A 12,349-nucleotide genomic window follows, 5' to 3' on the forward strand; every position below is an offset into this window, starting at 1 on the left:
TGGCTTCGAAATGCCGACATTTTGGTTTCAGCTGAGCTCTTAACCACTGCTGCACCAGGGTTCCAACATTTGAAATAGATTTAAATAAATGTTGAATGAATGAAGCAAGCAAGTAAGCAGGACAATCTTCACCTGAGAGAAATAAATCCAAGTCCCAGGGCACAAAGAAGGGAGCGAGGACCTGGAGCCTATCTGAATAGGTGGCAGCCTCCATGGATGGCCAAGAAGGTTTGGTACGTAGTAAGGGACTAGGCAGAAGAAACAAGGGGAACAGGAACCCAGAAAGCAGGCTGAGGGAGTCCAAGTGGTTCAGAAACCACATCCGGAAGTGCCTTTGGTGTCAAGGTCATGGAAGCCTGGAAGGGCATAAAGTAGGTGAAGAACACAACCAGATTTGAGTTTTAGCAGCATCATTCGGGCTGCTGCTGATGATAAAGAAGACTGAGACTGGAGGCGGGGCAGCCAGGGAGGTGTTTGCAGTGACACAAGAGAGATACCTCCAGCCTAACTTGGGGCAGGACCATTAGGCTGGAGAGAGAGGCAGTGGCCATCTGCTTCCATAACCCCTAGAGGAACCCCCTTACCCCCACGACACACAGAAAACAGGCCCCCTTGGCACTTGGTCCTGTGTCTGCTTTCCCAAGGTGCCTGCCCCTGGGAGATCCAGGGATCTGGACCAAGGTTAGAAAGAGAAGCAGAGAGGGAGCAAAGGACCAGGCTGGTGGGGGGGCAGGGGGAGGGGGGTGGTGAGAGGGTCAAGGGAGGCCAGGGAGTAGATGGCGGAGGGGGGGGCTCCGTGTGTTTTCAGGTGGGAGTAGGGCCATAGACTTACAAAATCACAGATGCAAGTTTTTCATTTTGTGTTGCAAAAATTTATATGAAACTAATTCCTTGCTCAGCAGCACGAAGTCCCTCCCTTCCTCCCCACCCCAGTCGGCTCCAATCCCCCCTCCTATTTTTCATGCAGAAGGCATCTTTCTTCAAAGAATTGTCCCCTTCCATTGTCTTTTTTTTTATTGTCAGTCCAGAATCTAACCTTGATCCCTGCTGTTGTAGGGTTGCTGCCCTGATCACAGGGCAGAAATTGAGGGCCATTGGTTCCCTCCCTTCACTTCCTACGGCTTCATTCCTGGCCAGCCTTCCATTCACCGAGGTATGGAGAGGGGGAAGAAAACAGGCCCCAACTTCGCCCCCAGAAACTCAACTGTGGTGATTGGGAAGGCAGAGAAAAAGTCAGGAGATTTAAAGACTGAAACCCGAAGACACCAAGTCCCAGGGAAACAGACAGAGGCAGACAGGGGAATCCAAGAGGGAAAATTGAATTAAACTCAGTTCAACAGACGTTTATTAGTGCCTACTGTGTGCCAGGCCCAGAGGGAACATTGTGTACGAAAGCACAAACAATTCCCTGGCTTTTGGCATGAGTGACTGGGAGATGATGGTGCCATTCACTGAGCTGGGGAGAGAAGGGGGCTTGATATGGCCAGTCCAGGGGTGTGTGGGATGATGGCTGGGCTAGGGAAAGGATAGGGAGGAGCAGAGAGGGCCTCAAACAGCTGAGAGTGGGCTGGCTGGCTGGAGGTATGCAGTCCTTGTTCAATAGTTTCAGGTGCCCTCATCAAAGTCCCAGAGTGAACTGGGTACTATGGGGGCTGCTGGGAGTTGAAGAGACAGATCAGAGGGTGAGAAGATGTGATGGGAGAAGGAGGGGAGGGGAGTATTGAGGCTGAAACGCTGGGAGCCATGATTCAAAGGTGTGTGTGTGGAGTCGGGGGAGATGAGGGACTCCCAGAAGACAAGAAAAGTGTGGTGACCCCAGAGGTAGAAGGAGAGCCAGGAGTCAGAGTTGTCATGAGGCCAAAGAGGAGTATGGTGAGGCCAAGAAAGAGCCCTGAGGTTTAGCAGCCAGGAGTGGGGTGGGGCCGGTGCCCAAGCTGGGGCTATGGAGCTGGACAGTGCAGACCCCTCCACAGGGCCTGTGAGGAGAGTGTAGACTTTTCCCTGAGTCTACAAAGGCACAGACGTAAAGGAGAGTGAAAAAGCTCTCCCCCACCCCTGGTCCCCAGTGCCCAGAATCCATCCCAGGGCTCTTGGCTCCTGGCCTTACCTGGAGGGTACTGGGCCTTCCTCAGGCTGGGGAGCCTGGAGTGGTCGAAAGCCCTGGGGACCCTGGGGGTAATTGAAACCAGGGCTAAGACATTAGAAACCATAACGCCAACTCTCCAGCTCCCCCAGGATAGCTCCTGGTTTTCTTCTCTCCCATCGTCTCTGCTGCTGACAGCTCCACTCTCCCTGCCCCCACCAGCTGGGCTGCTGACCCTCCTCCCCAAACCAACTAGAAGGGGCCTATAAGCAGAGTCACCTAACACCAGCCCCCAGGAACCTCTCCCCTGTGCTCAGACAACCTCACTGTACACTAGGCTAACCCTACATATCGAAGTCCCCAAACTCAAGTCTCAATCCCTCACCACAGAGCCTATCCCAGGGGATTGAAGTTCAACAATGGGAAGAAGAGAAGGTAGGAGATGTGGTGCAGGCGTAGCTCTCAACTAGAGGGGCCCAACACCACCAGAACGGGGTATTAGCTACGCCTGATCTGAAGCAGAGGCAGGACAGGCTGTACGCCAGGGTGGCAGGAAGGAGGGCGGTCAGAGAAGGAATTCCATGACCCGGAGGGCCCCTCTGAAGTCTCTCTCCCTTCCCCATGGTCTATGTTTCTCTCTCTCTCTCGGTTTCTATCTCTGTCTCTCTCTCTGTCCCAGTCCTTGTCTCTGACAGAAAGGACAGGAAGTCACACGTTTGGCAGCCTGATGGGAAGGCCCTTCCCTTGCACAACTGCTGAAGACTCTAGGATTTCCAGATTCCCGGTGACAGCTGGTGTGGAAGTCTGTCCCCTCCTCTCTGTCAGTCTCTCTCCCTGGCTCTTCAGTCAGACTAAAGTTTTCAAGTACCTACTCCACCACTTCCTGACTGCTTGGCCTCAGGCAAATGCCTTAATGTCTCTGGGCCTCAATTACCTCAAGAGTAAAATGGGATAATAGTCCCTGTTTCCTAGGGTTGTTGTGAAGATTAGATTAAATGAGATAATCCAGGCAAGTGTCTAGCACAGGCCTCGTGGGTGGATGATAAAGCCCAACTTCCTTCATAGGTGGCTTTAGATTTCTCTCCATTGCTGTCTGTACCTCTTCTTCTTGTCTCTGTCACAGTCTTTCTCCCCATCTCTCTATCCACATCGTCCTCTGTCTCTCTTTGACTATCTCTCTCACTGTCTGTCTCCTGATTTCGTTTTCTCTCCCCAAGTCTGGTTCTGTCTGCAGCCCTCCACACGGCCCTGTCTGACTCTAATCCCACCCCAGCTGGCACAACTGGCCCAGTCGGGGACAGAGCGGGGTGTCCAGGGAGTTTTTTAATTCAAACATGGAATTCCTAGTGGCAGGATCAGGTCTGGGCCTGAACGTGGGTGAATCATAGTCGGGGGGGGGGGAGATTGCGTGTCTGTGACCTTTATGGGGTGGGCAGGAGAGCTGGGGGCTCAGCCTAGCAGCCTCTTGGAGTAGGTGGGACTTGCCCTGACTGCTCTGGCCGCCCCCACACCTGGGCCCAAGCCAGGAGATGAGGCACCCTGTCCAGAGCCCAAGACTGAAAGGGGAAGCCCCCACCCCTGCATTATGTTGCTTACACCCCCAGAACACTCTGCCCCCTCACCCCAGCTCCTGCTCTGAGCCACCCATCCTACATCTCAAACCCCGAGGGAGGCGCACTGCCTCCACAGACACAGCCTCTCTTGTCTCTGTCTCTATATCTGTCTCACTATCTCTGTCTCCATCTCTGTGTCTCTGTCCCTCTCAGCTTTGAGCCATGATTTTGGAGCTACATCCCAAACTAGTGATAGGAAGCTGCGAGTTAAACAATCCGCATTCCTCACCTGGCCCAAAGAGCCCCTTCTTGGCAGGGGACACTGTGGACCTGTGAAGCCAGATGGCACGGTGTAGAATAGGAGTGCATCTAATACAAGCCAAACGAAGGTGGGGAAGCAGAATTCCCCAAAGAGGGAATTGAATGGCTGAGGCTGCAGCAGGCAGGAGCAGGGAGCTCCACTCTGCAGTTCAGCAAGCAGTCTTCTCTGAGGGCTAAGACTGGTCTCAACTAGCCCTAGGCACCCCCATACCTGGGCCTCAGCCAGGCTCCTCATGTCAGCCCTTGGGAGGAAGGCCAGATGGGTGAGCCACTAAGACACCCCCCTCACTTACCTATTCCCAACACATCCTTGCCTCATGGCACCCACCAGCTTCAAGGAGAGAGAGCTGGGACTACAGACCCAGAAAAAGGGAGATACTGGGTCGTGTCACACAGCAGGCAGAAGCTGAGATGGGGCCCTGGTATCCTGGCAGCCAGCCTGGGCCTGTCATGGGAATCCTGTGCCAACACTATGACAGGGGGCAGGCCCAAAACAGGATTTATGTGGGGAGAGTGCCTAGGAATCCTTGAACATGTGGGCAGCTGGGCCAGGGGTGGAGCATCCCATCAGGCCAGCACAGATGTGCGGCTTCCTGTCCTTCCCGTCAGATAGAGATGAGCATTGAGACAAGAGGCTCAGAGTGACAAAATCAGAGGGAAAGAGAGGAGAGCCTGAAAGAGACACCAAGAAAGAAACTAGAGATCAAGAAACAGAATCAGACACAAAGACAGAGTCACAGAGAGAGATGTGAGTGAGAGACAGAGAGACAGGGAGATGCAGAAGAGAGACCCATGGAGTTAAAGACAGAGACAGGGAGAGATATGAAGTCAGAGAAAAACACAATATCTCAAAGTCACAGAGCAACAATGATGTGGCATCAACAATGCAGAAAGACACAGAAACTCAAGACTGGGAGACAGAAAAAAACGGCTGGGAGGGAATCATAGAGAGATGGAGCAGACAGACAGAAAGATCAGGAGAAGCAGGGAGATGAAGAGGAGAGGCAAAGGGAGGCAAAGACAGAGTGAGGCGAAGAAAGATTAAAACAGCAGGAGCAGGACAAGCAGGCGACAGAGCGGTCTCCTGGTCTCCAGTCTCTACTGCCTGGTCTCCCTAGGGCATGGGGCCCCCCCACCCACCTTGTTATTCTCTGGTTTCTATAGCAACGGGAGGGCAGCACGAAATTTGCATACACATTTACATCATGTCTGCATAATTCAACAGGTTCATACATATTCATGAAACTGTGAATGAAGGTGACTCTCCCAATCCATGCTCAAGTACATGGTCATAGATCCAACGCTGGCCTTGCAGGCACTGACCAGCCCTGCCAAGCTCTGCTAACATCCCGGTTCGGTTCCCCAGGTACTCCCCTTGTACTTTCCAGCCTCCAGGCCTTTCCTCAGGTTATGCCCCTCTGTCAGGGAAGCCTTTTCCTTAGCATCACCCCTGCCAGCAGTTGACACATACAGAGGTGAACTCCTGGGGAGGTGGGGTAGCAGGGAGTGACCAATATTCACTCTGGCTCACTAGTGGAAGAGACTAGGCTCAGTCAGACTCCTATCTGGGTGTTTCTGACATGTCAAAAAAGGGAGTGCATGAATGCGTCATGTTGAAAGAGGCTTGGGCATAAGCTGAGCTTAAGGCTGATGGTTCTATGCAGAGGCAGAAACCTGGGGCACTGTGGTCTCTACACGGAAACTGACCAAAACCCAAGCAGCCCTGGTTCTAACCAGGATAATCAGAGGAGCTAGGAGAGAGCCAAAAGAGGCTTCAGGAACAATGTGGCTCATTTTGAGGGAGGAGAGGGACTAGGGTCAAGAAACTTTTCAGTGCCAGGACTTGAAAGCCCTTGTAGGTCCCAAGGTTAAGCTGGGAGGGGCTTCTCCAGGGCCTTCTCTTGTCAGAACTTTGAGCTCACCATTGCCCCTTGGATCCCTACAGCAACCTCCTCACTGTTCTTCCTGCCCTGTGTCTCCAGTCCACTCTCTACAATGCAGCAGCCAGAGTCCTCTCTAGAATAAATCTGATTTTCCACAGCACTCTCTCCTTAAAGCCTTCAATAACTGCCTTTCATTCTCAGGATAAAGTCCATCCTCCTTGGCCACTCAGGTTCTTCCAGTCTGGCCCCTACCCTCCTCTGAGTCTCATTCCTCACACTCCCAGTCTTCAGCGTCCTGTCCCAGCAATCCTCTCGTCCTTAGCCCTACACGATATCCTGCTTCTCACCTCTATGCTTTGGCTCATGCCTTCCCTTCACCTGGAATGTCCTTTCCACTTATCCTATCTAACTCTTCAAGATTCTATGTAGGCATCACCTCTTCTTCCTTGAAGTTTTGCCTGTCCCTAAAGGTTAGCCTGGAGTCCTCCCCTGAACTCCTGCAGTCTCATGAACTTTCCTGATTTGTGTATGTATCATATCATAGTGAAATTGTATACGTGGCTATAGCTCTCATAGGGTTGGAAGTTCTAAGCCCAGTGACTGTATTTGTCACATTGTGGATGATCATTAGATGTTTTTTGAATAACTGAAACCATTTGGACCAGATTTTAAGGCTAAATGATCTCTTCGAACTCCCAGGGCCCTCTGCAGAGCCTGCAGAGGGAAGAGATAATGCTTTGTAAATGCTGTCACCTTGTGGCCAGAACCAGAAGTGCACCAGAACACTGCCATCCTAGTGCAGGGACCAACATGGTAGCTGGAGGTGCCCAAAAGCATTAGGCCTAATCCCAAGCTCTGGGAGCTCCGGGCTGGTGGTCCAGGCAAGTACAGTGCAGGAGGGAGTGGGGAGATAGGCTCAGGTGCTCTGAAGCCCTGAGGAGGGAGTGCTCAGACCCAGTTTTGAGGAGTTTCAAGCAGACAGAATGATAAAGAGCAAAGGCTCAGAAGGGGAAAATCTTATGGCCATAGTGGAAAAGGTGAGACATTCCCACCCTTCAGCTACAATGATTTATCCTTCTAGTTCTCTCAACTACTCCATCTCACCCCACACCACTCCAGGGCCCAAGTGGACCAGGCCAAAGATGGGCCAAGCCTTGGGCAGTGGTCAAATCCAGTAAAGGAGTTTGGATCTTGTCCTTTAATCTGGGCATGGGGAGGCCAAAGGAGCAGAGGAATGACAGGATCAGATCTGGTGTGGCCACACACTTGGTGGCTCAGTATCCATTCATTCATTAAGTATTTACTGAGCACCTACTATGTGCCAAGCAATACTCAAGATCCTTAGGATACATCAGTGAAAAAAACAAAGATCTCTGCCCTTTGGAGTTTATATTCTTATAACAGGAGATAGGCAACAAACAAAAACATTATTTTTAAGTAAATTACATGTTAGAAGTTTTAAAAAAATACATGGAAAAAAAATAGAGCAGGGTAAAACCCGTTGCCATCGAGTTGATTCCGACTCATAGTGACCCTATAGGACAGAGCAGAACTGCCCCATAGAGTTTCCAAGGAGCACCTACCTGGTGGATTCAAACGGCTGACCTTTTGGTTAGCAGACGCAGCACTTAACCACTACGCCACCAGGGTTTCCAGAGCAGGGTAAGGGAAATCAAAAGTCCTGAGTTACAATTTTAAGTGGTCTGAGTAGGCCTCATAAGGTGACATTTGAGCAAAGTCTTAAAGGAGAGACAGCTACGCAGGCGTCTGGGGGAAGAACATTCTAAACAGAGGGAACTGCCAGTGGCTTGGTGTGGAGGAGAGCTCAGAAGAGAGGAAAGCAGAAAGACCAGTAAGGAGACTCTTGCAAGATAGTAAGTGGCACAAATTAACAGAGGCCATGGGGATGGAGAGACCTAAACCGGTTGCTGTCCAGTCGATTCCAACTAATAGCGACCCTACAGGACAGAGTAGAACTGCCCCATAGGGTTTCCAAGGCTGTAATCTTTACAGAAGCAGACTGCCACATCTTTGTCCCATGGAGCAGCTAGTGAGTTTGAACTGCCAACCTTTTGGTTAGCAGCTGAGCACTTAACAATTGCACCACCAGGCCCCCTGGGAGAGACCTAAAAGGCAAAATTGGCAGGACTCAGCATTAGCCCATACTGCTTAGGTATGGGAGACATGTAACTCCTCTGGGCTTATGTTCTGAAGTCCCCATTTCAGGGTTAACAAACTCCCTATACATCCCATCTCTAAAGCAGGAGGTGAGAATGCTCAACACATTCCATCCTGGACGACTTCACTGCCCACCTGGATGCCCATCACAATACCACCACCCTCCCCAGCCTAATTTCTCAACCTCATCGCCAGCGGCTTTTCCTCCAGGCCGCTCAGCTATCCATTCCCACGCCCTCGATTTTTCCTTTCCTGTTATAGGGACCCACCTCTCCCCTTGGGAGACGCATACCTCCATGCTTCCAGGTCCCACTCCTTTTCACCCTCTCAGGAGCTTCACCTGTCAGTTATCCATAATCTCCTGCATCTTAACCTCTCTTTTCCCACTGGCTTCCTTCATCAGCCTACAAACATGCTCAAATCTCTATTAAAACAAAACAACAAAAAACCCTCCCTGTATCCACATTCCTCTCCAGCTATCTACCACCTCTCTTCCCATTCACAACCCAACTTATTGAATGAGCTGTCTCCACTTCCTTTTATGCAAGGCATAACTTTTTCTAATAATGGAGACAGAAGCCACATTGCTATGGATTAAGTGGGAAGAAATGGAATCAGCAATTACAAACTCTTGCGTCCCTCCCTCCGCCCCCTACAGCTGATCAGGCTGACCCCAGAGGCCTTACCTCTCTGGCCCCCCCAATATTCCTCCTACAGGCTCCAGCTAGGCCCTGTGGAAGCTGCCACCACCACCACCACTTGCCGTTCCATTGCTTCTATGAAAGCCAAGGGGGACAGAAAAGGCCCCAGAAGCGCTAGCCATCTCCCGTATCCTGATTCTGAGCTGCAGGTTCTGGTCTTCCCAAGGGATTTTTAACCCCAGTTCAGTCTCCCTGCACACTATGCCTGAATCATCCTGGGGACGAAGTGGTACCTCAATGACGGGTTACCTCAACGATGGGAGCTCCCTGGTGGAGCTCCCAGAGCTTGCAATGCTTACCTTACTGAATCACTCTTTGGAGTACGTCACCATGCTTATTTCACGTGATCCACCACCCTAGCTACAGCAGACTGCATCAGAATGGGATCCTGAACCAAAGATCAATCATCTGCAAGGTGGCCTAGTCCCAAAGCTGTGGAGCCCAATGGTGAGCCAATGACACTCAGATGGCAGAAGCAGGGCAGGGGCAGGGACTCCCATTCCCCTAGTCCCGCCTCCACACAGCAGGCTGACACAAAGGCTCATCAGACAAATAGGCAGAATTTTTATTTCCTAACTCATTCCTCAGATCTCTATTCAGAAGGCAGATCAGAGGCACTGTAGGTGGAAGGCAGAGGAAGCCCTTCTTAAGCAATCCTGAACCCAGCAAAGACCCCAGTCTTCACAGCAATCCCTTCCCCCCACAATACGGGAGAGGGGAAGCAGGACAGCAAGGCCCACTTCTGTGGATTCAAGCCTTATTGGGGATGTTGAGCAGTTACAGGGGCTCACTGAAGAAAGCACAGGCATCCCAGACACTCGAGTCTGGAAAACAGGGGCTCCATACAGTCATTCCAGACACATGAGTCTGGAGAACAGGGCTCCAGTCATCCCAGACACTGGGGTCTGGAGGACAGGGCTCTGGAGCAGGTCTTCAGAACCGCGTGTCTCGAGGCCTTCTTCGGGGTCGGGGGCCACAACTGGAGCTGGGAGTGGAGCCCAGGCCAGGGGGTGCCCCTGGTGGCTGGTAGCCACACTCATTCGGGTCCAGGGGGTCCCTACTGAGCAGTACCCACACCGCAGGCACATGGCGGCGCACCGTGAGGGGGTCGAGGCCTGTGTCAGGTAAGGCTGGGACCCAGCTGTCCTCAGTCTCCAGGAAGCGCAGCTTGGTGAGCTGGTGCAGGCCTGGTACCCGCCGCTTGACAATCTCAGCGCAGCTGACAGCCTTCCCTGTTGCCCGGCCCGAACCCGAGAAGACCACATGGCGTGTGCTGCCTCCTTCCAACTGACCCAGTGCCAGCTCCAGTAGGTTGCGGATTTTGCTGCCATCTTGGACCCGCATCTCCAAGGTATTAGGAGGTAGCTGGGGCATCGGGGAAGGTGCTGGGAGCTCCACAGAGCCAGCTTTCCGGTAGTGCTCCATCCTGTTCGCTGTGGTGTCTGTGAATCCTGCTGCCCACTGCTGGTAAGTGTCAGATGAGTGTTAGGTAGTACACCCCAGGCCATCCTGGCTCTCCAGGACATGGCTGTGCTCCTTATGCCAGACTTCCCAGGAGTGGGACTACACCTCCAGGTTCTCAGGACAGGCACCATGCCACTCTCACCATGGGATGCGGCTGCACCTCATACACCCCCATTCCTCTGCACAGGGCCATAACCCTCCTCCCATCCCGGAGTCTTTGAAACGTGGGGGTCAAATTCCCCAGACACTGGGCTTTCTGGGACAGTGATCCCAGAGGTTTCCAGGACTGGGCCCAAAGCTCAGCCTCCCTCAACCCCCTCACCTCAAACTCCCCCAAAACAGGGCTATCCGCCTGTTTTGGGGGCACTCTCCAAGAGAACTAAGGCTCTCCAAGGACAGGGCCAAGCACCTTTATTTACCCTAGGCGCCCCAAAGACAGAATCGACCACCCTTCACTCCAGGATCCTAAGAGGGCCGAGCACCCCTCACCCCAAGATCCGCCTCAGCCCAGGTCACTCCAACTCGGGAGCAGAGGATCGGCGCGGGCGGTGGCTTGGGCTGCTCCTGGCCCCGGCCGTCCCATCGCCACTGGTGTTCCCAGTGTGCTACGAACTGCACCCGCCGAGGAGCCGGCCTCCCTTTCCCTCCACCTCTAAGCGCCCCCACCCCACCAGATTCCGGCTCTCACCGCCGCCGCCGCGCCCGCCTCGAGCGCGATTCGGAGCCAAAATGGCGCGCTGGCCGGGAACGCGCCGCGGCCTCGGGGCCGCGCACGCCGGGGGCGGGGCTTGAGGGAGTGCGGCTCGCAGTACCTCTGTCTCGGAAACTAAAGGTCCGCCGGAGTCCAGGAGCGAGGACGTCTGGGGAGTGGGGACACACGGGCTTTGTATCCGCTGTGATGCCCACAGCAGGGCACTCCTACTGCGGGGCAGAGAGCCCTGCGGATGGGAGGGACGGCCATCAGAGGAGTCCAGCGTCTGAAGGATGGGGAAGCTTTGGCCCTTCGAGGATGGAGGTTGGCGGTACTGGTTGGGCATCCTGGAGTAGCAAAGATGAAGCGAAAAGCAGCGGAGTTCTCTATGCGCAGAAGCAAAAGGTTCAGTTTGGAGTGGCTGCTGCTACGCGGACGGCAGCCTTGGATACCGCGCTCTGAGCTTCGCTCATCCTGTGGGCCCTGCGAGCCACGGAGGGGTTTCCAGCCGGAGCCAGTCGAAGGAGACGCTCACCCTGGCCGCAGCAGAGGAGGGGCTGGTGGGGGAAATCGGACCGCAGCCGCTAGTGACTTTTGGCCGTGGGGGCCCCAGGGGCGTGTCCACGAAGCCTAGAACGGTGCCTGGCGTATAATAGGCACGCAAATATTTGTTAAAAGAATGGACCAGAGAAATGGCAGTGGGAATGGAGAGGAGATTAAGCTGAGAGATATTAGGCGGTAGATTCGGCGAAGAGTTGGCGACTGTTTGGACGGAGTGAAGAGTCTAGGATGATTTCCAAGTTTCAGACCAGTTTGGACAAGCTGAATTTGAGACCCCGCACGCGGGATGGCGGGCGGACAGTTTGAAAGGAGGCTAAAGACCAAGACACTCCCTAAGACCACAAGAGGGCAGCAAACACTTGGCGGAGTGTGGTGCTCATATCGGTCTCTCGCTTTCTTTTAACGCTAGCCGGCCTCCTATCCAACCTCCCTTCCCCAGAACCTACAACTCCCCGCAGCCAAACCTTCCACCTTTTCTGGACTCCCCTTGTTGGCTGACAGCTCCAGGTAGGCTCCCAGGAGAGAAACTTAAAGGATTCTCTCCGCCATTGCACATGCTGCTCCCTTAGCTCTCAAAAGTCACTTCATATCACCTACCAGGGCTGCCTTTCCATCAGCCCCTTTTTCTATGCCCCAAAGGACTCTGTGTCCATCTAATGTGACTATCCTTTTCCTTGACTGTCTCCATATCCCCCTCCCCCGACAGCCCGTGCGGGGCAGGGATTAGGTGGGCCCTACCTGTGTCCTCCTCACCTGGCATGGTATCTGTTATTTACAGGGTGCTCAGTAAAAGTGAAAAATTAACACAAAAAACAATGTCCCACTCAAATCGGTCAAATGAAGCCTTCATTCTGAGAGCCACACACCTCTGGGTGGCCAGAACAGGATGCATGTAGGTCCCAGCACAACTACTA

The 12,349-nt window shown here is 53.2% G+C and overlaps 1 protein-coding gene across 3 annotated transcripts; it reads right to left on the reverse strand.

Moving 5' to 3' along the window:
• Positions 1 to 9,242: 9,242 nt before the first annotated feature.
• On the reverse strand, positions 9,243 to 12,344 carry RPP25L (ribonuclease P/MRP subunit p25 like). 3 transcript variants are annotated; one of them, XM_049896761.1, is made up of 2 exons: positions 10,872 to 12,344; positions 9,243 to 10,180 (listed from the first exon to the last, which is right to left on the reverse strand). In XM_049896761.1, exon 2 carries the CDS (start codon positions 10,142 to 10,144, stop codon positions 9,653 to 9,655), a length of 492 nt encoding a protein of 163 aa, XP_049752718.1. In that variant the 5' UTR covers positions 10,145 to 10,180; positions 10,872 to 12,344; the 3' UTR covers positions 9,243 to 9,652. The 3 variants fall into 3 exon arrangements, with proteins under 3 accessions (XP_049752718.1, XP_049752716.1, XP_049752719.1); XM_049896759.1 differs by having other exon boundaries at positions 9,243 to 10,183; XM_049896762.1 differs by lacking the exon at positions 10,872 to 12,344 and adding an exon at positions 10,673 to 10,852.
• Between the last annotated feature and the right edge of the window lie 5 nt (positions 12,345 to 12,349).

The sequence above is a fragment of the Elephas maximus genome, chromosome 9 (genome assembly GCF_024166365.1).
Source record: "Elephas maximus indicus isolate mEleMax1 chromosome 9, mEleMax1 primary haplotype, whole genome shotgun sequence".
Classification (NCBI taxonomy): domain Eukaryota; kingdom Metazoa; phylum Chordata; class Mammalia; order Proboscidea; family Elephantidae; genus Elephas; species Elephas maximus.

Excerpts from the sequence above, each read along its gene's own strand:
- RPP25L (XM_049896761.1), bottom strand. The coding sequence starts at position 10,144 with ATGGAGCACTACCGGAAAGCTGGCTCTGTGGAGCTCCCAGCACCTTCC.